We start from the raw sequence: 24952 nt of genomic DNA on the forward strand, positions 1-24952 counted from the left end.
CAAACCTAAACATCCAAACATCACGACTCCTTCCTCCTACTCAGTATGGATTCACATAGATTATTTGAAGGACCACTTGCAACATTTTGAACCAGAAACAGCCCAGCTTTCCTTCACTATTACTCTTCTACTTTTTGGACTTATTTGCTGTAGTGATGAATGTTAAATTCTTTGAAAATGCTTAAAAAGTTGGTATTTTTCTTTTCAGAGATCCTTTCAGACTGTGAAGACTATTTAAAGGAAGACGGCATGAGATTGGATTCAGTGCAGTAAAGTAGGTTAGTTTGAGGACAAGAAAATAAAAGTCATTATTTAGACCTTCTTGTGTTGCCGTGATGAGAACTTACCACTGCTTCTGGCTGCTGTTTTGGGCTGGTCAGCCCCACCAAAGTTTCTTAACTCCATTATCCAAAAGGACTAGCGGCTTTCCAGAAAAGGAAAAGGTTTTGGTATTGTCCGGAAACAGCAGGCAAGACCTTCATCGTTCCAAAAGGAGCTGGATGTGGAATCAGTTCTTTTTACTGGAGGAATACACAGGAACTGACTACCAATATGTTGGCAAGGTAAGACTCTTTCATACACACCTATGTTTTGATTTTAGAAGCACTAGAAAGCCAGCAATAACAAGTAGGTAAAAACAATGCTGGCTACAACTTTTAGTTCACCTTTCTGTCTGCCCAGATTCTGCTGAGGAGTAGTTCAGCGGAAAGGTTAGTACGCTTCAGCTTCAAATTGTAACCAACAGCAGGAAGTTCCTCATTTAACCAGCAAGTCCCATGACCAATCATGCACAATTATGGTAAATATTTTCCTTTTCATTTTTGTTTGGAAATAATGCAGCTTCATTATAGGGTGGTCTGGGCCAGATTTTTAGCTTTAAAATGTAATCTTTTTTTCCCCCTCATGCTCATCAATTTTCCTAGAGTCAAACTATATAAACTAGAAGAAGTTTTGGTCCAAGATACTTAGGATTCACAGTACACACATTTTGTTGAGGATTCTCTCTATGTAGCAAAAGGCAACCATTTCCTTTTTTTTTCCACTGCACATAACAATGCTGCAGCCATTTTCTGATGAGCTTTTGTGGTGTCACCGAGAACTCTGTGACTTGACCGTAGTATCACAAGCCATGCTATTACAAAGAGTTGAAGCACACTTTGCTTGTACACACTAGAAGCAACAGGCAGCTGGAAATTTCTAAGCTCAAAATATGCTGACAGTTAAAAAACAATAATAATCATAATTAAAAAAAAATCATAGCTTCACTCTGAGAATATCCACCTCCCCAAGCAGCATACCTTTATGTGAATTGTAGAGCTAATGCACTTGTGGTAAGTCTAGAGAATCTACACTGCCCAGGGTGCCATAGGAGTCTCTCTTGCAGAATACAGAAATTATGCTATTGATGATGACACATTCAAAGTAGAAAAAACACGGCTTAGTTTTCCAAACTAAAATGAAATTGTCTCTGATCTAGTTTGATCTCTCAAGCTTCTTCGCACAGGCTGCAGATCACAGTGGTTTGACATTATATCTCCCTCTGCAAGCTTCTGAGCGTTCCCATGGGAGATGGTGGCTGCTTTTCTTGCCTGCCAATCAGCTGTCAGTCAAAGTTAGATGTGACACTCCTTTCCTGCTAACTGGCTGCAAGGCACAGTTCGAATGAAGAGCTAGTCAGCTGGTGTAATACTCATAGAGCTCCAACCAGGATAATCAGCATTCATAAAGAGTAACATTGAGACCAATCTACAGGAAAAAGCCAAAGGCAGAGAGTCCTCAGAGAGGAGGAGTAGAGAGGTAAGACAAGAGGGTAAGAAAAAAAGCCAAAATAAGAGGGAAGAACTAGAAAGACAGACATGGATGGAGAGGAAACTTTACAAAGAGAAATCAAGATAGAGGAAAGGGACATCAAATGAGGATAGAGGATAGGAGTCAGGAGAAAAGGTTTACCTAAGGAGAGCACAAATAAAAACAGAAGATGAGATGGTGAAGGGGAAAGAAAAAAAAAAAAAGTTAAGAAATATAGAGTCAAAAAACCCACACAACAACAACAAAAACAAAACAAAAACAAAACAACAAAACAAACAAAAATACCAAGAAAACAAAGGACAGCAGTCCTCCACACACACTCCTCTTTCACAGTCTGCTCAGGGGGGCTGGGGTAACAGGGCATCTTTCTCCAAAGATAAATCATGCACTGCCAAGGCAAGTCCTACAGCCTGCCATTTTCACTGTGAATTTTGACACTAAACCTGCTCAGCTCCAAGTCCTCCATTCTCTCCACTGCAGAATTTTAGTAGAAACTGTTGGCTTCAGAGGGACTGATGAGGGAGTAAATATTCCTGCAGGACAAGTTTGCTGATAGTTAGAAAATGGTCTAGTTGGACCAGAAAATGAAGAAAGCTTGAACTGGAGTCATTGGGAGAGAAAAAAATGTAGTTGTTATTTTTAAAAGTTGTTGTTCTGCCTGTTGGTACTTTAATACACTCACGATTACAAAGCGTAGAAATGACACATAATGTATAAATGTCATTGATTCTGTGTCCCTGGGCTGTTCACAAGTGGCCTTTCACATGTCTTTCAAATGCCAGAACTGCTCGCACCCTTGTAATTGAACAATTAGCCAAGAGGCATGGAAGAGCAGCCATTTATTATTAGTGAAAGTTGTAGTGTTGGTGTGAGTATAAATGATAGAAACAGCCAAATGTCTCCAAATGAAGGTAACCAGGCAATTTAACTGAGCAATTAAACTTGATTGGTGTGGGCAAATGACGATAATGAACATGTTTATGAAGCAGATTTTTTCTGAGAGGACTAAATGTTAACCTTAAACATAAGCTGAAAATGGTAAGAATATTTGGTTATGGTCTTTTTATTCTCTTATACCATAAAGAAATGTGAACAGGAAAATCTTAAAATAATAGTGATGTACATATGTAAAGAAGAATTGTGCTTATGTTTTACTGTATAAGCAGTCAGACCTGGATCTTCTGGGTTTTTTGTGTTTAGTGGTTAAAGCTAGTGGGCATTAACATAATAATTATTAAAAATTGATACTATGTGAGCTAAAAGAAAAAATATTTTACTCAGACTGGTTTTACTTCATCTTTTCATTTGTTAATATCTGTTTAATTCAAACATATATATCAAAATTTGAGATATAAGAAGTTTGTTGAGAATGATTTCAACAAACAGCATCATTTCTAGAAACAGCTCAAATTACAGTTTTAAAGTCCTGTAACTGTCTATACTACAAAACCCCTCACATTTATATCATGACAGTTTTAGAGAGAAGGTGGGAAAAAGTGAAGGGGAATGCATTCAGGTTTCAGGTAATAAAAGAGAAAGGTAATGTCTCTGAAGACAGAGTTCAAGGCAGTACTGAAGACAATGCTGAAGCATCATCTGTGTTGGACCAAGCACTACTGTGCTTCATACCCTGCATACGCTATATCCAATGAACACAAATGCTTTCCATGCCAAAGCATACACAAAACAAAGTAGCCCTTTTTTGGTACCTGTGGGTACTATCAGCTTTTAAAAAGCGCTCCCCAGTTTTGTATGCTACAGGCTTTACTGTCAGCCCAAATATGCTGTTGTGTCACACTGGACAAAGATATGCGGCTGCCAACTAGAAGCTCCTGGTGTTATCAATACAAGTTGATCACATGCTGTGGTTCTGACACCAGATCCACCATTTTATTATCCAGTTCTTGTATTCCTGAATTTCATTCCTATATATTCATGAAATAAAGCCCTTTAAAAAAAGTAGAAATTCACATCTCCAGTCTTGGTTAGCCTCAGACATAATAATACAAGGAACTTGCAGAAAAGTTTTAGACTGGAATTATTCATTGCACTGCTGAATAACTTGAGAACTACAGCTATTCATTGAAGTGTGATTGACGGGCACAGTGACATTTTAACCTGAAGATATCTTTTCTTCTGGTTCAGAAATCATGGCACTTGGTAGGGACTCAATCCCAAAATAAAATAAAAGGATTACATGAGCATCAAAGTAGAGAAGTGCCCAGCACTACTAGCCAGCCAAAATCTGCAACATTTGAGTTAGGTTTTAAAAGAGATCTAGTTGTACCTATGGCTGCTTTGTACAATTTTAAAGGGCTGGGGTGAATGCATCTATAAATCACAGGTAAACGATCAAGTAGTAGTGCAGATGTATATAGAAATATATGCTATATTCCCTAGAAGTCTTCAGATATTCCCGCACAAAAGAGTGGAAAAAAAAATCTGCCCTGCTCCAAGATTATACTCAAAGGTATAGTTACCATTTGTATGCACTTGATGTCTTTGTATGGCTGTCCCATTGGCTACATAAAATCCATGTATTTGCATCCATCACTGAGTGGTCTTGTCAGAGCACAAACCTACAAATCATTGTTACATAAAGGAACAGGATGCCTCTTTCTTTTAGACTAAGGGAAGATCTGAACTAGTCTTAAATCTTACTCATTAACCCAGAAACAGCTTCTGGCAGCCTGGAGTGGAGATAACAACAGGCACAACTGTGGGATAGTTTTGTCACACTTCTGCCTGTCTGGCACTAAAAGGAAACTTCTAGACATAATTTTCATTTTTGCTGTGTCCTATTGATGTTCATATAGTTCAAGCAATATGCTCGCCTGGAAACTATCTGATGTTACTACCTGTACAACCTATCATAAACAATCATCCCCTGCTGACAACTCCATTTTTCAAGGAAGATAAAGTCAAAGTCCTGCTGCTATGTGGCTAGGCAAAGCAGAAAGGATACTGCATTATTCTAGGCAAAAGCAGAATCCTTTGGTGTTGAAAGAACCACTGCAAAAGTTAAGTTCCCCTCTGTCAGGAACAGTTTAAGGTACCATTGGTCCTGCTTTGGAGGAGGAGGGGGTGAACCGAATGATATAATGTAGGTTTAGTACTGTTTTTCTTCCTTTTGCCTGATTTTACTTCTGGCTACAACTATTCTGAAGGCAAGCAGAACTCTCCCTTGCAGTGTATTTCACCAGAAGCAAATCAAACAAAAGGTAGAATCTCTCCTACTGATTGCAAGTAGTGGGACTAAGTCACATACTGAGACAAAAATATCTGGCTGTGAGCAGGCACAAAGGGCTATTTAAACAAGGAAAATCATTGTCATATAATACAGTCCATGTATTTTCAGCATTTGAGGCAGTAATGGGTCACATTACTCCAATGGTTAAAAGGTATCATATCTTAATTGGATGATGTGATGACTAGCAAGAGAAACTTTAACATTCTCTCAGATCTTTAGTACACTAGCATTCTGTACTTATCATCAAAACTTTTGACCCCCCAAGATGCAAGATTTGAAAGGTCAATCTGAAATGATTCCTCCCATCTTCACTTCTATTTGCTCTTGCTCAGTATTTGTTTCCTTTACCTTGTAACTTGCACAGTGACACACACCAGATGCCTTCAGTTTCCTGTTCCAAACAGTGACTGTTTGTTATCTTTATGAGGCCTAAAATTAAAAGTTCCACTTGTGACTTCTGTTTATTCAGGGAGTCTACTCAAAACAGTTTTCAATGTCTTCTGACACTCAGAATATATTTTCTCCAGGTCTACATTCTGCACCCTGTTTCCAGGAGAACTGGCAGCCAAAGAGCCAGGTTTTAAGTCTCTGAATGTCCTCTCAGTCCTGAACAATTCCTGGGCTTGAAGTGGCTCACAGCAAAACTGAAGACAGCTGTCAGTCATCCCTAGGTTGCATCAATCAATCTGAAGTACTCTGTGGGTTGCAGCACTGCCCACAGCGTACACAAGGCTGGACCCCTGCCCCTGGCAAGTCCTCAACAGTATTTTTTGACAGCTAAATGTGCACATGAAATTTGACTTGATGCTGTACCTCTCAGAGGACCTCCACACTCTTTACTTTGCAGAAGGAGGAGGACTAAAGTTTTGCACCTTTGCAGATTTAGGCTGCCTCCAGCATACCATTGGTGTGAGGGTGCTGTGGTCCTTGGGGAGCACTGACAGCTGTCTGCACCACTCTCTGCAGAGGAACTTCTCTCTTAGCAGAGCACAGGGCTTTGGTGGGCCTTACTCCTGACAAGAAAGTCATAAGGTCCTTTACGCATACCAATATTAGTTACTTGCAATGATATGTTTAACTCTGTGGTAAAAGAAGCATTAAGACAAGCCTTTAACAGGTGAGAAAACTGATGTACAGGCAGGTTAAATGACCTTAAGCACACCTAAAAGTCAGAAATTTCTAAACCACAATTTAAAAAGAAATAAAAATCAGAGTTCTTAGCCCCCTTCCCCCTTCCTGTTTAAATGCTTAAGTCACCTGCCTCCCACTTCAACAGGCTGAATGCTTGTCATTCTCTTAAAAGGTAGAACAAATGCTATGGTGCATCTGCACTTCCTTTATTCCTCATCCATCATTCATATTTTACATTCCACCACTTGACTTTCCCAACTGTCCTTCATTCCTATATTGAATTGCACACACATACACACACTTGTCTCATATTCCTCTTTGAAAGATTTACTGGTGCTGATAGAAGTCTGTACTGTCGGCCTCTGTGGAATAGAGATAGCTCTGAAATGAGGGACAGTTGAGAGGTTAGAGGCCCAGGACGACAATCCAGAAACAGCTTGCAGATTTAAAACTGTCATATGGGGGCTGAGAAAGGAGATAATGAGAAATGGGTGGGATGGGCAAGAATGTTATTCAGAAAATGAAAAGGCAGGAAATATAGCATGGTTAGTGCTTACGATCATCATAATTGTGAATCTACTTGGCATCATCCTTGTACCCAAATATATTGCACAATATAAAAGCCTTACAACCATCTGTTTCAAACACCGCACATTTCCTACATCATGGTACGTGTTGGTACTTACAGTGTAATGGTACGTAACCTCCTCCCCTCTTCTCATTCTACCTAGAGAAGCAAGCAAACACTGGTACGCTCAAGCCAATATTTCTGTTAATTCTTGTTTTTCTTTTTTTTGTGCCCCTAACTAAACAATTCTGTTTTCCATATGCTAATGACCCACTCAGACCAGGGCTTACATTTTGGGCCATATTTTTTCATAGATTGTCCTATCCTACACTTGTCAGCAATCTACATGTCTTCTTAAATTGTGTGCCCTTAGACTTCTGGCTGTAGAAAGACAGCTAAGCACGTTAATCTTCCTCCCCAAGGACAGACTGCCAGTGAAGTTCATGCTTTATTTTGCGTTAGTTGGACCACTGGCCTTTGGAACTGTGATTACCGTTTTCCTATTTGTTTGTACAGCACAGTAAAGGCTTCACTATAAAGTTGCAATGACATGAATATAGAACTTGCAGGCTAGCAATAGCAAAAAAAAAAATCCCTTTTTCAGACTCAAGACAAAGAACCATTGTTATTCCACCATTTGTTGTTTACAGTTGGCTCACCAAAAATATTAAGCCATAAATCTTTGAGAAATCTCTTTATTAAATGAAATTCGTATTGTCTGTGACTACCTTTTTTTCTTCTGCCGTTTCCCTCACTGGTGAACATAGGTTCACAGTGGGGCAGCAGCACATTGAGAGCTGTGGCCAGTCAGTGTAACATTTCAAAACACAAACTGAAAATGTGTTGTGATGTTAATAGCTACTCTTGATCCGTATGCGCTAATGCGGACTGTGGCTTGCTTTCACCATTAATGGAGTGAAAAAAAAACCTCAGCATTCACTTGCAAGTACTTCAGGGTTCAGTGAAGCTTGTAGTTATCATGAAAGTCTGAGGTGGCAGACAAAGGAAAGGGAAGAATCACCTTCTGGAAGTAAAGGAGAAAAGAAAAATATCAATCCTTTCTCTCTGCTAATTTCCAAAAAAAATCTCTGAACAACAAGGGTTGTAAACAAATCAAACACTGAGTGAGCTGCAAGTTAAAAATGTACATTAAAGAAGAAGGGGGAAAACAGATCAACATTATGTTTTTGCTGGATATATCATTCCCATTCTTTCCACAGTTGTTTATTTTGGAGTCATATCATCCAAAGAAGACTGCAGCTCTTCTATCCCCAACTTGCATATGCTATGTCATACAGAGCAGGGCTCCAAGAAGAGCTCAGCTGTAATGGCCTCTCTGTACAGGGATATAGTCTATCTGGCACTATTTCTTACTTTGTCTCTTTGTGAAACGTCAAGCAATATTTCACAATTGAATGTCTATTGGAACAAAGAAGGATTTACTGTCCCACACAGGCTCTCTTAATGGTCATTCAGTCATCTTTACCATGTCTGTTAGCTTTGCCAATACCATATCTTTGTGTTGGAAGGCAATATGAAGTTAAATCAAGTCAATTGTATAACTTCTGTGTTTAACATCATGTTGTCATTAATGGAAGGTTCAGTTCTCCCTAAAAGACAGAACCAAACAGTATAACTGCACCTGTGGCTCTATGACATGCTTCCTCCTACCTGGCAGCTCTTGCAATCACGCTGATCAGGGCACTGGCAGAGGATTTAAAGGGCATGCAAACAGAGGTGTCAGAGCATTCATAGTTTCTTTTCACTCCATTTTCTTTCTGTGGTTTTACACATTTCAGGTCTGTTGTTTAAAACAGAGTTAATGCTGCTTACAGCTGCTAAAATTCTTCACAGAATGCCCAGAAAACATCGGGAAAAACAACTGCCAAGGGGGTTGTGGGCCAAGAATTAATGCTCTCTGCATGAAAACTCTTGTATGTATATTCATGGTAATTGTAAACTGCTGTGAGCTTGACCCTCCTGCTACTTCCAAGTAACAAAGCCCGTCAGAATCTATATCATGCACCCTGATAAACCCACCTTATGCAAATGCCTATTAATTTACCTACAGAAAATACTTTATGAAAAATTCCTTTTAGATTACTTAGACTGAGTGGAGTATACCAATTACATGTGCTTCAGAAAGAATGATTTTATTTCATCAGTCATAAAATCATAGAATTGTTTAGGCTGGAAAAGACCTTTAAGATCATCAAGTCCAACCATTAACCCAACACTGACAAGTCCACCACTAAACCAGGTCCCTAAGCACCACATCTACATGCCTTTTACATAACTCCAGCGTGATGGCTCAAACACTTCCCTGGGCAGACCACCATTTCCATGAAGAAGCTTTTCCTAATATCCAGTCTAAACCTCCCCTGGTGCAACTGGAGACCATTTCTTCTTGTTCTGTCACTTGTTACTTAGGAGACTGACATCCACTTCTTTACAACCTCCTTTCAGGCAGTTGTAGAGAGCGATAAGGTCTTCCCTCAGCCTCCCTTTCTCCAGGTTAAACAGCTCCAGTTCCCTCAGCTGCTCCTCATCAGACTTGTGCTTCAGACCCCTCGCCAGCCTTGTCACCATCCTCTAAACTCTCTCAGGCACCTCAATGTCTTTCCTGTAGTGAGGGGCCCAAAACTGAACACAGGATACAAGGTGCAGCCTCACCAGCACCGAGTACAGGGGAATGATCACTTCCCTAGTCCTGCTGGCCACACTATTTCTGACCCAGACCAGGATGCTGTTGGCCTTTTTGGCCACCTGGGCACACTGCTGGTTCATGTTCAGCCGCCTGTCGATCAACATCCCCAAATCCTTTTCCGCCAGGCAGCTTTTCAGCCACTCTTCCCTAAGCCTGTAGCACTGCACTGGGTTGTTGTGACACGAGTACAGGACCTGGCATTTGGCCTTGTTAAACCTCATACAACTGGCCTCAGCCCAAGAATCCAGCCGGTCCAGATCCCTCTTTAGAGCCTTCCTACCCTCAGGCAGAGAAACACTCCCACCCAACTTGGTGTCATCTAAAAACTTACTGAGGGTGTACTCAATCGCCTCATCCAGATCATTCATAAAGACGTTAAATGGAACTGGCCCAAAAACTAGGCCCTGGAGAACACCACTTGGGACCAGCCACCCGCTGGATGTAACTCCGTTCACCACAACTCTTCAGGCCCAGCATCCAGCCAGATTTTTACCCACTGAAGGGTACACCCATCCAAGCCATGAGCAGCCAGTTTCTTAAGGAGAATGCTGTGGGAAACAGTGTCAAATGCTAGATATGACATAATTTGGATAGCATAGGCACAAATATTCTCATCGGAAGAATTCCAGGCTCTCCAGTCAAAGTGACCACTCGTTCCTAGATACGAAATATTGGGTCTTGAACTATTACCTGAAACCTAGGACTGAAAATGACTCCTGCCAGATAGAAGCACAGAATAATTAAGGTTGGAAGAAATATCTAGAGTCCATCCGCTCCAACCCCCTGCTCAAAGCTGATCCAATTAGAGCAGGTTGTCCAGGGCTGTGTCCAGTTAAGTTTTTTGTATTTTCAAGGATGGAGATTCCACAACTTCTCTGGACACTTCTCTCAGTGCTTAACCAGATCTGCTTTTGCTTCTTTTTCTCCTAATATCTAATCAGAATTTCCCTCATCACAACTTGTGTCTATTGCCTCTCATGCTGTCACTGTCTCCTCTAGCTCTGCCTTCTCTACACCCTCACTTTAGGTAGCTATGAGCATCTTTAAGCCTTATCTTCTTAAATCTAAATAAAACCATTCCCCTCTCCTCTCCTCATATATAATACTCTCCAGCCTCCCCAACCCTCTTGGTGACCCTTCTGTAAACTCACTAAAATATGTTAATGTCTTTCTTATACAGCAGTGGGGCAAAACTAGATGCAGTACTCCAATTGTATTCTCACAAGCTCTGAATGGAAGAGGATGATCAATGCCCTCAATAAACAGGCTATGCTTTTGCTGAAACAAACCAGTTATCTTTCTTTTCGGCAAGGACACACTGCTGATTCATATTCAGCTTCTTGTCTACCAGAACACCCAGATCCTTTGTTGCAAAACTGTTATTTATGCAGCCAGTACTGCTGCAAGGGATTATCCCAGCACAGACACAGGACTTTGCATTTGCCTGTGATGAACTTCATGAGGTTTCCATCAATCCATTTCTCCAGGCTGTTGACATCCGCCCAGATAGAAGGTTTACCTTTTCAATATTGAGAGTATTTCACCCACTCAACCTCCGTTTTTTATGATTTGCAACTTCTGAGAATGCATTCCATCATTTGAGTCATTACTAAAGCAGCAGTGACCTCCAGTATCGAGCCCAAGAAAGATCATTAGCAATCAGTCACCAGTCAGACTTCATACTACACATCACAACCCTTTGAGCTTGGCTATCCAACCAATTTTCCACCCACCTTACTGGACATTTATCCAGTCCATATCTCACTGATTTGTCTATCAGGATACTATGGGAGACTGTGTCAAATTCCTTGCTAAATCCATGAAATATCCGCTGTTCTCTACTTGTTCACAGTGCCATTCATGCTGTCATGGGAGGCAATCAGGTTAGTTAAGTATGATTTTCCATTACTAAATTCATGTTGGTTGTTCCACATCACCTTCTTTTTCTTCTTGTGCCCAGATTTAGCTTCCAAAAGGCTTTGTTTCATAACCTTCCCTGGAACTGAAGCATAGCTGGCATCAAGTGCTCAGAATATCAGAGTCACCTTTGTCAATAAGCAAAGGATGAGCATTTGCTGGCCAGACTCTAGTTCCCAGATCCTTGTTCTTGCCCTTTTTAGAATGGGTGTGACTTTCCCTATTTTAAGAATTTAAGAACCTTCCCCAATGACTATGGCTTTTCAGACCTTGTAGAAAGAAAACATTCTACCACCATCCTTGGATGCATCCAATGTTGTCCTGTGGAACTGAGTTTGTCCAACTTACTTAAAAGGCTCCTAATTTATGGTTTTTGTCTGCTATGGATAATGCTTCACTCCACCAGAATTTTCTTCTAGGCTCAAAGATCTTTTGGGCCTGTGGGAAATGGCACTTTCACACCCCTGAGCAGTTCTTCTTCATTCATGAGTAATAGATCCAACATAATGCATCGTCTGGTCAACTCATCAATCACCTGTGCCAAGAAATTGTCTTACAACATTCTGCAGAAACCTGAGTTGCTTGCACACAGATATATTGCCCTTCCAGCAGACACCAGCATGATTAAAGGTCCCCATGAATACTATAGCCTGCAATTATAGGGTTTCCTGCATCTGTCCAAAGAAGACTTCGTCTACTTCATCTCTTTGTGCAAGCAGTCTGTAGCAGATGCCTAGTGTGATGTCTTATGTTGGTATATGTGCTTATCCACAATCCCTTGACTGATTTGTCACCTGTTCCAAAACAAAGCTCCATCTACCTGAGCTGGTCATTTGCTAATCCACCTCCTTGCCCTCCTGGCCTGGTCTTTCCAAAGGGCCTACATTCTTCTGCTGCACCATTCAAGCCATGTGAGCTACCCCTTCACATCCCAAGTAATGCACTTTGAGGAGTACTCATTTGAAAGAAGAATCTACTCAATGGCAGCCTTGGCTAAGGTTTCCATAAATATATTCCTACTTGAGTAGCCTTTCTCAAGAGGTTCCTGTTGAAATTTAAATGTGCAGCCTTTTAGATTGTACCTGCTGTCTAACACAAATCCTTAACTATGTTTACAAGTCACAAACTTTTGTTTAGAAACAAAGCTGGGGAACAGAACAGCATGGAGATATTTTTCATATTTCAAGCTTCTGATCTGTAGAACTAGATGATCCAGACATGCAAATAAAGATTCAACTAAACCTGTGCATATGAATTAATTTCCTTCTTCCTAAGTCTTCATTTAAATATGAATGTGAGTTCTCCTTTATTTTAGTGTTTTTCTACATTCTCCCTTCTCCATCCCCCTACTTTCCTCCCTGCCACACACACTTTTATATAGCATATAAAATTCATACACGTATTTCAGGATTTGATTGTCAGCATCAAGTGCTCAGAATATCAAAGGGTCACCTTTGTCAGTAAGCAAAGGATGAGCATTTGCTTTCAAGCGCATCCATCAGGGAGTAGTCAGAAGCTGTTACTTGCTGAAGAAGCCTGATGTTTTATTCAACTATAACCCAGTAAAAACATTTCTGGATATTAGGCCAAAGGGTTGTTTTGGTTTTTTCCTAGTTCATTTTTAAGATACATTCTCCCCTACCCCCACAGGAGAATAGACATTTTCACAGAATTAGAAATGTACTTGTTCATATATCTTAATTAAGTTGCTGTATTTGCCCACTATATAAATTTGAGGCAGTTCTGAAAGCTCATGAGTCCAAAGAAAACATTTTCTCAGTGATGAAATGGATAATTCTGACCACTGATAGAGAGTAAGGAATTATCCCTGGGTAAATTCCCTGAGAAACCAAAGCTGGGCATATATCACTAACTACACAGATTACAAAATTTAGAGAACAAGGCACATATACTAAAACATATTATTAACTATAGAAGTGCATGATTGTTGAATGTACTATTTTCTGGAAAAATAAAATCTCCTATTCTTGGAAGAATACCTACTATCATCTACAATGTGAGTTCACTTTTTGATTGAATGATGCAGTACAGGACAGAAGTTCCATTATAGTCAGTTGGAGATTTTCGAATTAACTGAAAAATATTTAGATCAAACCCATAGAAGCATTCTGCCATAAAATGGCCGGGTACACAGAAAACCTCATATGTTTTTCGCTTTCCCCTATGTAATTTTTAAAAGATGAGATATATCATAGAATCATTTTGGTTGGCAGAGACCCTCAAGATCATCAAGTCCAACCGTCAACCAAGCACTGCCACTAAAGCATGTCCCTAAGTATCTGGGCCTTTCGGCTCAGTGAGTATCTTTTCTTGCAAAAAGGAAAATGGAACATGCTTTATATATTAATTAGAAATCTTAAACACTGGAGATACATTAACTATGCTGTAAGTACCTTTACCTGTGCACATACCTGTCTTTTACATATAAAAGGATATCAGGATATTGGAACTATTTTGCTCCGATTGGAAAAAAAAAGCTATAACAAAGGTAGGTGCTCTTGAATTGCGTACACAATTCATATCGAAAAATGGGGGTTTAAAGGAGAGATTTCCCAGGGAGGCATCCATCCCTTTAGGGACTCGTATCCCCATTGAAAGGCATTACAAGCTAGGCACTTAATTTTCCTTAACTCCACAGCTCACCCGGTAGACATGAAAACAACTACATTTCTTTTCACTTTACCACAAAGTCTTACATCTGAAGATACTTCCAAATGTTATTTGAGCTAATAGAGCCAGTCCCAGGCTGTAGAAACTCTCCCATCTACCCCATCCCTTAGCTCTTCTCTGGTGGCAGTAACCTTCAACTGGTGGATAATAACAAACAACTGAAAGCAATTAGATTTTCTAGAACTGCAGCTGGATTATGAATAGGCCATCCCCCCACCCTCTAAATGCAGCAGGCTGTGGGAAAGCTACAGAATTGCTATTCTTTGCTTCAGTTAAGCAATCCTCAGTCTTTCCACAGACTACCACAGAAAAAATTACACCCAAGGCTCTCAAATCACAGAATCACAGAATCACAGAATGTTAGGGATTGGAAGGGACCTCGAAAGATCATCTAGTCCAATCCCCCTGCCAGAGCAGGAACACCTAGATGAGGTTACACAGGAAGGCATCCAGGCGGGTTTTGAATGTCTCCAGAGAAGGAGAATCCACAACCTCCCTGGGCAGCCTGTTCCAGTGTTCCATCACCCTCACTGAGAAGAAGTTTCTTCTCACATTTAAGTGGAACCTCTTGTGTTCCAGCTTGAACCCATTACCCCTTGTCTTACTGTTGGTTGTCACCGAGAAGAGCCTGGCTCCATCCTCGTGACACCCACCCTTTATATATTTATAAACATTGATGAGGTCACCCCTCATTCTCCTCTTCTCCAAGCTAAAGAGACCCAGCTCCCTCAGCCTTTCCTCATAAGGGAGATGCTCCACTCCCTTAATCATCTTTGTGGCTCTGCGCTGGACTCTCTCCAGCAGTTCCCTGTCCTTCTTGAACTGAGAGGCCCAGAACTGGACACAATATTCCAGATGAGGTCTCACCAGGGCAGAGTAGAGGGGAAGGAGAACCTCTCTGGACCTACTAACCACCCCCCTTCTAATACACCCCAGGATGCCATTGGCCTTCTTGGCCACAAGGGCACAGTGCTGGCTCATGGTCATCCTGCTGTCCACCAGGACCCCCAGGTCCCTTTCCCCTACACTGCTCTCTAATAGGTCATTCCCCAACCTGTACTGGAACCTGGGGTTGTTCCTGCCCAGATGCAAGACTCTACATTTCCCCTTGTTATATTTCATTAAATTTTTCCCCGCCCAACTCTCCAGCCTGTCCAGATCTCGCTGGATGGCAGCACAGCCCTCTGGCGTGTCAGTCACTCCTCCCAGCTTGGTGTCATCAGCAAACTTGCTGATAGTACACTCAATTCCCTCATCCAAGTCATTGATGAATATATTGAACAGTATTGGTCCCAGAACTGACCATGTTATCATGTTATAATCATGTTATATAATCATGTTATAATCATGTTATAATCATTACATACAGAAATGGTCATTGTTAACAACCCACATTTTACTGCAGGGAGAATGCAGAAGCATCAAATAGTGATCTAAGATTAGACAGGAAGACTGTGGCAGAGACAATATTAAAACCTGCTAGTCCTGTATTTGTGGCTACAAGCCTATCTTTTCTCTGCATATCTAGTTTTTTTGTCGAAGAGACACACTTAAATGCACTCCTTTCCTTGTTTGTATTTTTTTATACCAAGGAAATAATCAGTGACACCTCAAACTAATTTTCTCATTCGGTCTTTAAGACTCACACTTAAATCCAATGACTGACTGTTTACAGTGGTAAATTTGCAGTGATGAGAAAGTCTGTCTCCTAAAAAAAAATTACTTATGCGTCTCTTTATGGATTTCAAGGATCTAAAGGTGTGAGTTTTCATTCCTGATCACAGAAGTACATACACTAGGTAAGAAAATAACTTTTAATCCCTCCTAATCTTCTGCTTAGATACTCGTGTAGAGAGTTTTCTTAGCACCTGAGGTAAGGTATGATAAGACTGGGGGTCCTTTATGCTTTTTAGTAAGCGAATGCTGATGCCTCAACTAAAGCCGTTCCTCATGTCTGCCAGGTAGTGTTGCTACCACACAGTTTAAAAACACTGGCAAAAATACATGATGGTCAGTATGACAAAGAGATGCCAGATGCTAAAATAGATGGACCAAAAAGCACTATATATATATATTTTTTTTTTAACTGCCTTGGTCTTCTGTAAGAGAACAACCAGATCTCTGCTTTTGTGAGGGTAATTGCAGAAGTCTGTACAACGCTATTTTGTTACCATCACTACTGTGATGGTAACAGACAAAGGCATAATGAAACCCAACTTCTGTAAGTAAAACTGGGAAAATTAAGGTTAGAACTGAAGATTTTTTTTTAAGTGACAGGTAGAATTCTTTTGAGTCTAAAAGGAAGCTTGGCTATCTTTCTTACTGTTGTATAGTAGTTCAAAAATAAGTTTTTTAAAACAACATGAAATTCAAGGGCCCGTAGGTATAGAGATCAGACTTGACACCACAGTCTCGTGTGCCTTATAAATTAAAGACCTGTTTGTCTTTGTAAAGGAAAACTTCATAAATTCCTGCTATAGTTATGCTTAGAGATAGTAGGAAGAGAGACAAATAAAACTGCATTACCACAGAAGAGCTCAGGAGAAAATGGAGACACCTTTACCTAGTTTGCAGCTTTGCTATCTATTTATTAAGATCTGATGAGTTGTCCTTAGAGAGAAGGGCCAAAAGAATAAGGGACCTTTCTGGTTTGAGGTAGTGCAGTGCAGGACAAAAGCTCTTGTGCCATTGTCCCTGTCTAATCACAGTGAAGAGCAGCAGCAGTTGGGGAACCCAAGAGGGAAAAGAGCTGATAGGCCATAGGCAATGTTGAAGTGATTGACACTTTCCAACTGAACTTTTGCAAAGTTGATTAGCTGCGGCTGCATGTGTTCACTTTAGGTTATAAAACCCATTTCTGATTTTGAAGGGTGGGTAATAAAGGTGTGAGTCACCACCATATCGATATTTATTCTTAGCTTCATACATTTGAAATAGAACAATAGGTTTGCAACTACTGTTTGAGCAGCCTGTTCCATAAACCAAGGGTCACAACATCAGCCAAACTATTGTCCCTGTCTATCTCAGGCTATGTGGCCTCACATATAGCCCTCACAAAAAGAGAATGAAAGGAGCCTTCCAGTCTGCCTGGAGGGTCCAAATTGAGAGCATTTTGCCTCTTGTCCCTGGTCAAACGACAGATTCATATTGCAGGGCCCTTTATACTCTATTTCTTCTTTTTTTTTTTTTTTTGTTTCAGTCCAGCACCCTTTACTTTTATTATAGGGCCTTTTCTGTGTTTTGTTTGTTTTGAAATCAGATGTCACCATCTTTTATTCTTAGTTTGCCTTTGGAGTGCCTCGTTGCTTCTGAATCTTGAAGTGCTCTCAGTGCTTTTTGGCCCATTCATTTCCTGAAGTTGTTCAGCAGCACAAGATCAGTTTTTAGCTTCTCTTAGTGTCATTCATTTACAGGGAACAGATTGGCACTCCTATTTTTAAAAGTGAATGAGAAAGATCACTGACATTTCGATACTCTCAAGAAACAGAAAGATAGCATCACCTTGGTGAATTTTCTTTTCCTGGATGTTTTTTACTCTTCCTGTGGTTCCAGATATCATGACAATCTTTTTTTTTTTTTTTTGCAGATTATACTGCTGTTACTGAGCACTTCTATCTGACTTCTAGCTTTTTTACCATTTGCAGTGGGTGCAATTTTAGCATTAATTTCATTTTTTTGTATCTCATGGAATCTTTTTGGTAAAAACCTCAGGTTTAGAACTAAGTACCAGTACTCAGGTTAAATGGGGCCCTTAGAGGGCATTACTGTTTTACCCTTCCCCTGGTATACTCTGAGGTGGTTATCTTAATAAAACATTTCATTTGCATTTTGATACTGCAAGTATTGGATACCTGTATCATTTAAATTTTTTATTATTATCTTTTTACTGAGTTATTCTTCTAATATACCTGATTCCATGCAACTAAGACTGATATGGTTTACTTAAAAGAAGTAGCTTGCCGATATGAACTTTATATAAAATTATAATCTATTGTGTATTGTTATATTAATAGGATCCCACAGCTGAATGAGCCAAGGTTTAAAGTGTTTCTGGTTCTGCTGTACAACCTCTTACAAACAAAACCCAAGAAAGTAAGCACAATGCAAATAGCATACAGTATATTTTCCAATAACTCAAAAGAAACCAACACCCCAAAACACAGGAATCTCATTCTTCGGTGTTGTATTTCATTAATTTACTACAGATTTAATGTTTGCATGCCTGATTTCAGTACTGAATTTTATCCTTTATTGCTGACCAGGGTATCATACAGGAAGAAAAGGAAGTTCTTCAAAATGGAAGGAACAGAAACAGGATAAAAATGCAATGTTCTTGAAACAGGAGTTATTAAAAAAAAATCCAATGCACACTAAATGGTCATAAATTAGAAACAGCAAGAGAAGGACAAAAACTTGAATGTTTTAGTCATGGGATGACAGGAAGAAAATAGTTTGATATGGCAATGAAAATGGCAAATGTTTGTACTCATTTCTAATAGAGACAGGAAAATATTAACTCATTTCTAATAGAGATAGGAAAATAGTAACATCATTGCTCAAAGACCTGTGTCCGTTTACACAGAAGGAAGGAAAATTGAAATGCAGAAATTACAGAAAAAAGACTAGGATCATCAGCCCTTCATATCTGATCTTTTCTTCACTGGCTCTTTTTGGAATCCACTTGGCTTGAAAATGAGAGACTGGGGTTGTAAACAGGATTCCAGCTGAGGACTCAGAAGTGCCTATTTTGCAAGTGAAGTCTGTATATAGGCTGGTAGCCTAGCAAAGAAAAATAGTGAGAGCATATGGGATTGTTATCTATAAATGTTGGATGAGGAAGAATATATGTATGTGGGAGGAGGTTCTTAAAACAGAAAATCAATGCTGGCACAAGAACAGCACACCTAATCTTGGAAAACAAGATTCTTTCTAATCACCAGAGCATCAATTTCTTCAAATAGGAACTGTGTACCCGCTGAAACTTTTTCTTAACTAGACATAATGGGAAGCAAGCTAAAACTGCATTAACAAACTGAAACACTCAGGAATCAGTCATACTAAGCCATATTCAGGTTTACTGTATTAACTATACTATAGTAACTATACTTACGATAGTAAACTAGTCACTTTCTGTATTTAACTAATGTAAATGTTCTATGAACCATGACATCTGTAAGTTCAAGAAAGTGATGAACAATGAAGACTGCTGATTGCTTAGGACAGCAGATCTTGGGTTAGTGAGGAGATGAAAAAAGTGAGAATCTACTTCAAGTGGCTGTTGCAGCATTGTAACAGCCCCTGTGTGGAAGTGCTTTGTCTGACAGCTATACATCTGGAATCATGGTGCTGTGATCTAGCAAGGCTGGGGCTGTTTGAAATTCTTTTTAATCTTGTGAAATATTTTTTTTGTTTTATTTTCTTTGAAAATTACAGTTCTTGAATCTTACTTCAAACTCCAGCTCTCCAACTCTTTCGAGAGTGTAGAGTATAAATTTTCATATAATCTTCAAATTACTTTATATAAGAATGGAAAGGAATCACCTCTTCTAGTATGTCTAAACACCAACAAAAGCTGGAAGCACTGTAACATCTTTCTCCTGTTGTCTGTCTTTTTCTTTTTTTTTTAGCATCTATCCTCCTATTTTTAACAGAAATTTAACCTGCATTTTTGAAATAGTGGTCCCTAAGGGTAGGTAACTAAGTCTTGAAATAACCTTCCAGATATCTGACCTGAGCAGATAACTATCTTCAGCACTCTACCCTTTATCTCTCTCCCTTTGCCCTCTCTAAATATTTTTTTAAATCCATTAACTGCTTTCAGCTAAATTTTATAGAGGAATAAAGGTGTCAGAACCATTAATTTCCTATACAGTTCAGAAGAATAGCAGCTGCATAAGACAAATAAACCTACATTGTGCCTTGACTGGTCAAATGACTGTTCCATAAACACACATATAAGCCACCACCAACTACAGGCCATGCTGTCTCTTCTTCAGCCAGTATTTAGGAAACACAAGAAGCAGCATCGTTTTGCAGTCAAGAGGCTTTGAGAACAGGGGCTGGAGCAGGAAGTACAAAATACCATGCAGTGGGCAGGATACTTTGCCTTAGGGGTGGGTCAGATAGAGAGGTTATGTGGACCACAAAAGGAAATCAATTAGTTGTGTAGATACTTGCCCTGATGATACATGATATAGTGTATGTATATATTAATAGATATATGGAACATGTATAGTGTTTGGGGGGCATTTTTTGTGCATTAGGAAGAAGTCTACCCTGAAACTTCAGCAAAAGATACATAAATACTTAGTAGCTAATGTGCAAAAACAATACCATTTTCCTTTTAACACAGAGTCACCAAGTGAAGCATAACCTCTGGTGCTGATTATTTGGTTATATTAATGGTGTTGATTATGATATTAATTGAAGAAGTTGGTTGATGCTATAGGAATACAGAGCACTGGAAGAGACAGGGCACAGTACAAGGTTGTTATTATTCTGAAATAGAAACTTTGTGCAATATTATAGTACTAGCAGTTTCATTTTAAGCGCTTTAGTTTTTCTGAATGCTCTAGCATTGCACTGCATAACCTCAAGAAATCCATGTGGTTGAATTTGTTCATTACTAGATAGAACAACCTGGAGAGGGACTTTTTACAAGGGCATGTAGTGATAGGACAAGGGGTAATGGCTTTAAACTGAAAGAGGGTAGTTTAGATTAGATATAAGGAAGAAATTCTTCACCATGAGGGTGGTGAGGCACTGGGACAGGCTGCCCAGAGAAGTTGTGGATGGCCCATGACTGGAAGTGTTCAAGGCCAGGTTCGATGGGGTTTTGAGCAACTTGGTCTAGTGGAAGGTGTCCCTGCTCACGGCAGGGGAGTTGAAACGAGATTACTTTTAAGGTTCCTTCCAACCCGAGTCATTCTATCATTCTAGGACTCTGTTGTTAGATCTATTCAATTTGGAGTGAAATCATGTGCTATGAATACTGCCAACAGTAAACCTGTAATTCTCTTTGTTAGCTAGATACCAACTGCCTGCTTACTATTTTAATAATTGGTCTCTATTTCTTTATTGTGTTAGGAGACAAAAATGTGACCACAGCAATCCCAGAATAGCAAGTTCCTCTTATAAATGCAAACAAATAATAAGACACAATAGGCAGTTTATTTCTGAATAATTGTAGGTTGATGTTTTAGGGCGTACATCCCAAGTCTATTGACTTCGATCTTTGCTAAGGTTCAGTAACTGCTCTGAAATTCAGCAAGTAGGTTGTGATATTCACAACAGGAAACAGAACTTGGTCTGCAGGGTGGATGGAAAACCATCTTACTCACAGACTTGCCAGGTATCATAACTGGCAATACGACATTAGTGGGAGCCAAACTGCAATTTACAGCTGTCTCACACAACCTAAAGCCACTCCATAAATTAGATTAACTGTGCTGTTTAAACGATTGCTATAGAGTGAGGTAGAGGAGGGATGGTATTTCATTCTGGAGAATATTCATGGCCTGAAATTTCGTTTTTGGAATTTAATTACCACATCTATAAAAGCACATTTTCAGTACGATCATGTCACAAGTATGCATGTTAGAAAGCCGCTTCTCTCAAATGTATTCCATTTAAACACACAAAAAAGTTAGTGCTTAGCCTTAACTTGTTAAAATATATGGGATCTCACTTTCTTTATACAGCTTGGGTACTGCTGTTTCATACAGTTTCATACCAAGGTGAATTTAACATGGTTAGAAAAGGGCCCTGCGGTGCCGCCAGCCCTGACTGTCCCTGCCCAGCCCCAGGGCTCTCTCCCCTAGCCCATAGCCCAGCACCCCATGTCAGGCCCCAGGACCATCATCACTTGCCCCACTGGCACTGCAGCAGGGCTTGTCTCCAGCTCCCCATAGCCCTGCTCTGCCTGGCCACAGGCCCTGCCAAGCTGGGTTCCCCTACGGGCCCACATCGTGTCCTAGCCTTGGCCCACTTTGTCCTCAGAGAGGGAATGCCCTGGCTGCCCCACTCCTGGCTGTGATGGTGGGATGGGCCCTGGCTGCCAGGCCCTGCCATGACCAACCCAGGGATACACTGTCCCCCACCTCTGTTCAAACACACTAACACTGCTACTTTCGGAAACACTGCCAACATTCTGGAGTATAGCTCATGACTTTGTAATACTAGAGATGGGCAATAATGAATTGTTCAAATTAATGCCAATTGGATTTGCTGTTTTCGTGCTGTATCAGTTTATAGTCCTCTTGCAAAAGCACATGAAAGATGCCCTTCAATTCTTCCCACATGCTGAATTAATTCCTGTGTGTGTAGCATGGGTCCAAATCAATTTTTAAAACTTCAGTAAAATTTTCCCAGAGTGTTGTTTTAAAGTGAAGTGATACTATCTATTGGACGTGAATGCAAAGGCTGTAAATATATTCACTCTGGAAATTAGAAAAAATAAAAAAAGCTCATGGTACAAATACTTTGACTTGCCTTTTCCTTTTTGTTGTGCTGAAGGTACGCCATTGCCATTGCCCTGGGTGCTTTCAGAGGGCTCTGACAGAGACTGCAGAGATGGAGGCTACTCCTGATTATGGCAAATTTGAAAATAAAAACAACAATGCTCCTTTTAAAGTGATTATGTATGTGACAACAAACAGAATGTTAAACACAGGCAGCTAATTCTGCAGTCCTGCATGCACTTCAAACACCTCTTCCTGGAGGCATGAAGCCTCCGCTGTTTTCAGGCCAGCTGTATTTGAATATTTCAGGCCAGGACATTTCAGGAGGGCAGAAGAAAGGCAGAGGCTGGACAGTTTTTATCTGACTGCAAGTCATTACTAGCAAACCAGATGGTTCACTTAACAGTGGTATTAAAGTAAAATGAATAAAAGTATGCCTAGGGCATAGTAAAATCTTTAATTTGTCATTCATCCTCAGCTTTAGCCAGTGATTGATGGATGATTTCACAAAAGTGTCCAGATTAGATTCTAAATGAAACAATTTACTGTAATATTAATAAAAAGCAATTGCTGATGCATTTACTTTTCATTGCATAGATTTAGTTCTTCACAATTTTGCTTACCTTTAGGGTATTATTCAGTTCAGTCTGAGCACTCAATTGAAATTAAGTAACACTGAGTTCCTGTGGAAATAAAAGCTACCTTTACATGGAGTCCTAAAAACTTTTGGCTGAAGTAACTTTGTCTTGACTAATGGTAATACGATACAGCCCAGGTGACATGAGCACTGTGCCCCAAGACATTTTATTCTATCCCGTGACTATCTGCCATGACCCATTTATCTGACCAACTTTATGCAGAGGATAATGGATACTCTTTTGCAACATGGGTTAGCACGCAGAGTGAAGCTATAATATCTTGCATTGGCTAGGACTGGAGCTGCTGAAAGCATATGCAGTATAATTTATATGCATATCTCATCACAGCAAACTTCCTTTGCAATGACGTATCTGGATAGTGAAAAATAACTTCAACTTAAAAAGAAAGGGTGGGCTGTTATTACTACTAATTTCATCCTCATAATCTAACAATAGTGTTAAGTTTTATATACAAAACCATCAACTGTATTTTTAAGTGCATCTCACCTCCAGGGCCTTCTTTTGGCCTCAACTTGCACCATTTTTTTCTCCTTTAATTTTACTCCCAGTTTATTTTTTTCCAACGTGGTTATCGTAGCAACTCACACCTTCATAGTGGCCACACAGACAAAATATTAATTCCAAGATAAACTGACAGTTAAGAAAGAGTAAAACAGAATTTGTCTTTGCCTAGATAAAACTTTTCTACCAAGGAAACAGTCAAGGACTGGTAGCATAATCTAAAATTATTAGTAATTTTTTCTGATATTTTCCTCACTAGTGAATGTTACAAATTTCTAATCTATGAGAAACTTTTCTAGAGATCTGCTTGTTTTTTTCTAATAAATAAAAACATTTTTTCTGAGAAGAAGAGAACAAAATCTGAGCTATTTTGGCTCAGCTATTAAGCAGTTGATCCTTGTGTTGTGATATAAACCTATCCCACAAAACCCCTGATGACAAGCATTTAGAGCACTATCCTAATTTACTGAAATAAAAAAATATTATAATCATACTTTCTGAGACCCTTTGTGAGTCAGGTTCTCAAGGCCACATATGGTGACACATTGTAAGTTCACTGTTAGTCTGAAGAACAGGCACTCAGCCAGCCTTAGCTCTACGTAATACACACTGGCACATAGGACATGATCTCCCCAAGGCCTCGCTCTTACAGTAAATAATCCACATATAGCCTGGCCAGCTGAGCACTTTGTTCTGTCATGTCTTAAGAAAGTTGTAAAACTAAAGGTATTGAAGTTGGAAAGGATCTTGTCAGAGGCAATGTTTATTTTCAAAAGTTAGTGCTGTTGCTGAAGGGCTAGAGATTGAACCTTTGATGAAGATCACCTCATTCTCAATATTGATGAGTCTAATGACTGAGATATACTTTACCTTGATATCCAAAACCACAGTTGATCTTACACCGGTGAATTAATTGTGGAGGAGGAGTGGAAATTTCATAAACTACAGACTTTAAAATAATCACACACATTTCCATTTTCAGCTGTTTAGTTGGTCTGGACTAGATGAAGAATATTAAGGAAGAAAATTCCCAGGGGTTCCACCACCTTTTCTAGCTTGATATTTTTCTGCTACCTTGTTAATTGAAACCAGGTTTAATTAAATTGATGATAAAAATGAGTTTGAGAGTTGAGCCTGTAATAAGCGTCACAACAGACCTATTCCATGATTCATATGAATTCATGATAGTATATTACTAAGGGCTGGGTTTTTTTTTCTCAATATGATGCAGACAAAGTTAAAGAGGCTTTCAAGGCAAAC

General features: G+C 39.7%; 1 protein-coding gene across 4 annotated transcripts in view; it reads left to right on the forward strand.

Moving 5' to 3' along the window:
- The first annotated feature begins 335 nt into the window (after positions 1-335).
- LOC135986278 (cadherin-6) overlaps positions 336-24952 on the forward strand; it is a 50329-nt gene continuing 25712 nt past the window's right edge. For all 4 annotated transcript variants that reach the window (XM_065630211.1, XM_065630213.1, XM_065630214.1 and 1 more), the window contains exon 1: positions 336-563. In XM_065630211.1, the coding sequence (XP_065486283.1) occupies positions 336-563 (228 nt within the window). The remainder of the gene's footprint in view (positions 564-24952) is intronic.

The sequence above is a fragment of the Caloenas nicobarica genome, chromosome 2 (assembly GCF_036013445.1).
Source record: "Caloenas nicobarica isolate bCalNic1 chromosome 2, bCalNic1.hap1, whole genome shotgun sequence".
Lineage (NCBI taxonomy): Eukaryota > Metazoa > Chordata > Aves > Columbiformes > Columbidae > Caloenas > Caloenas nicobarica.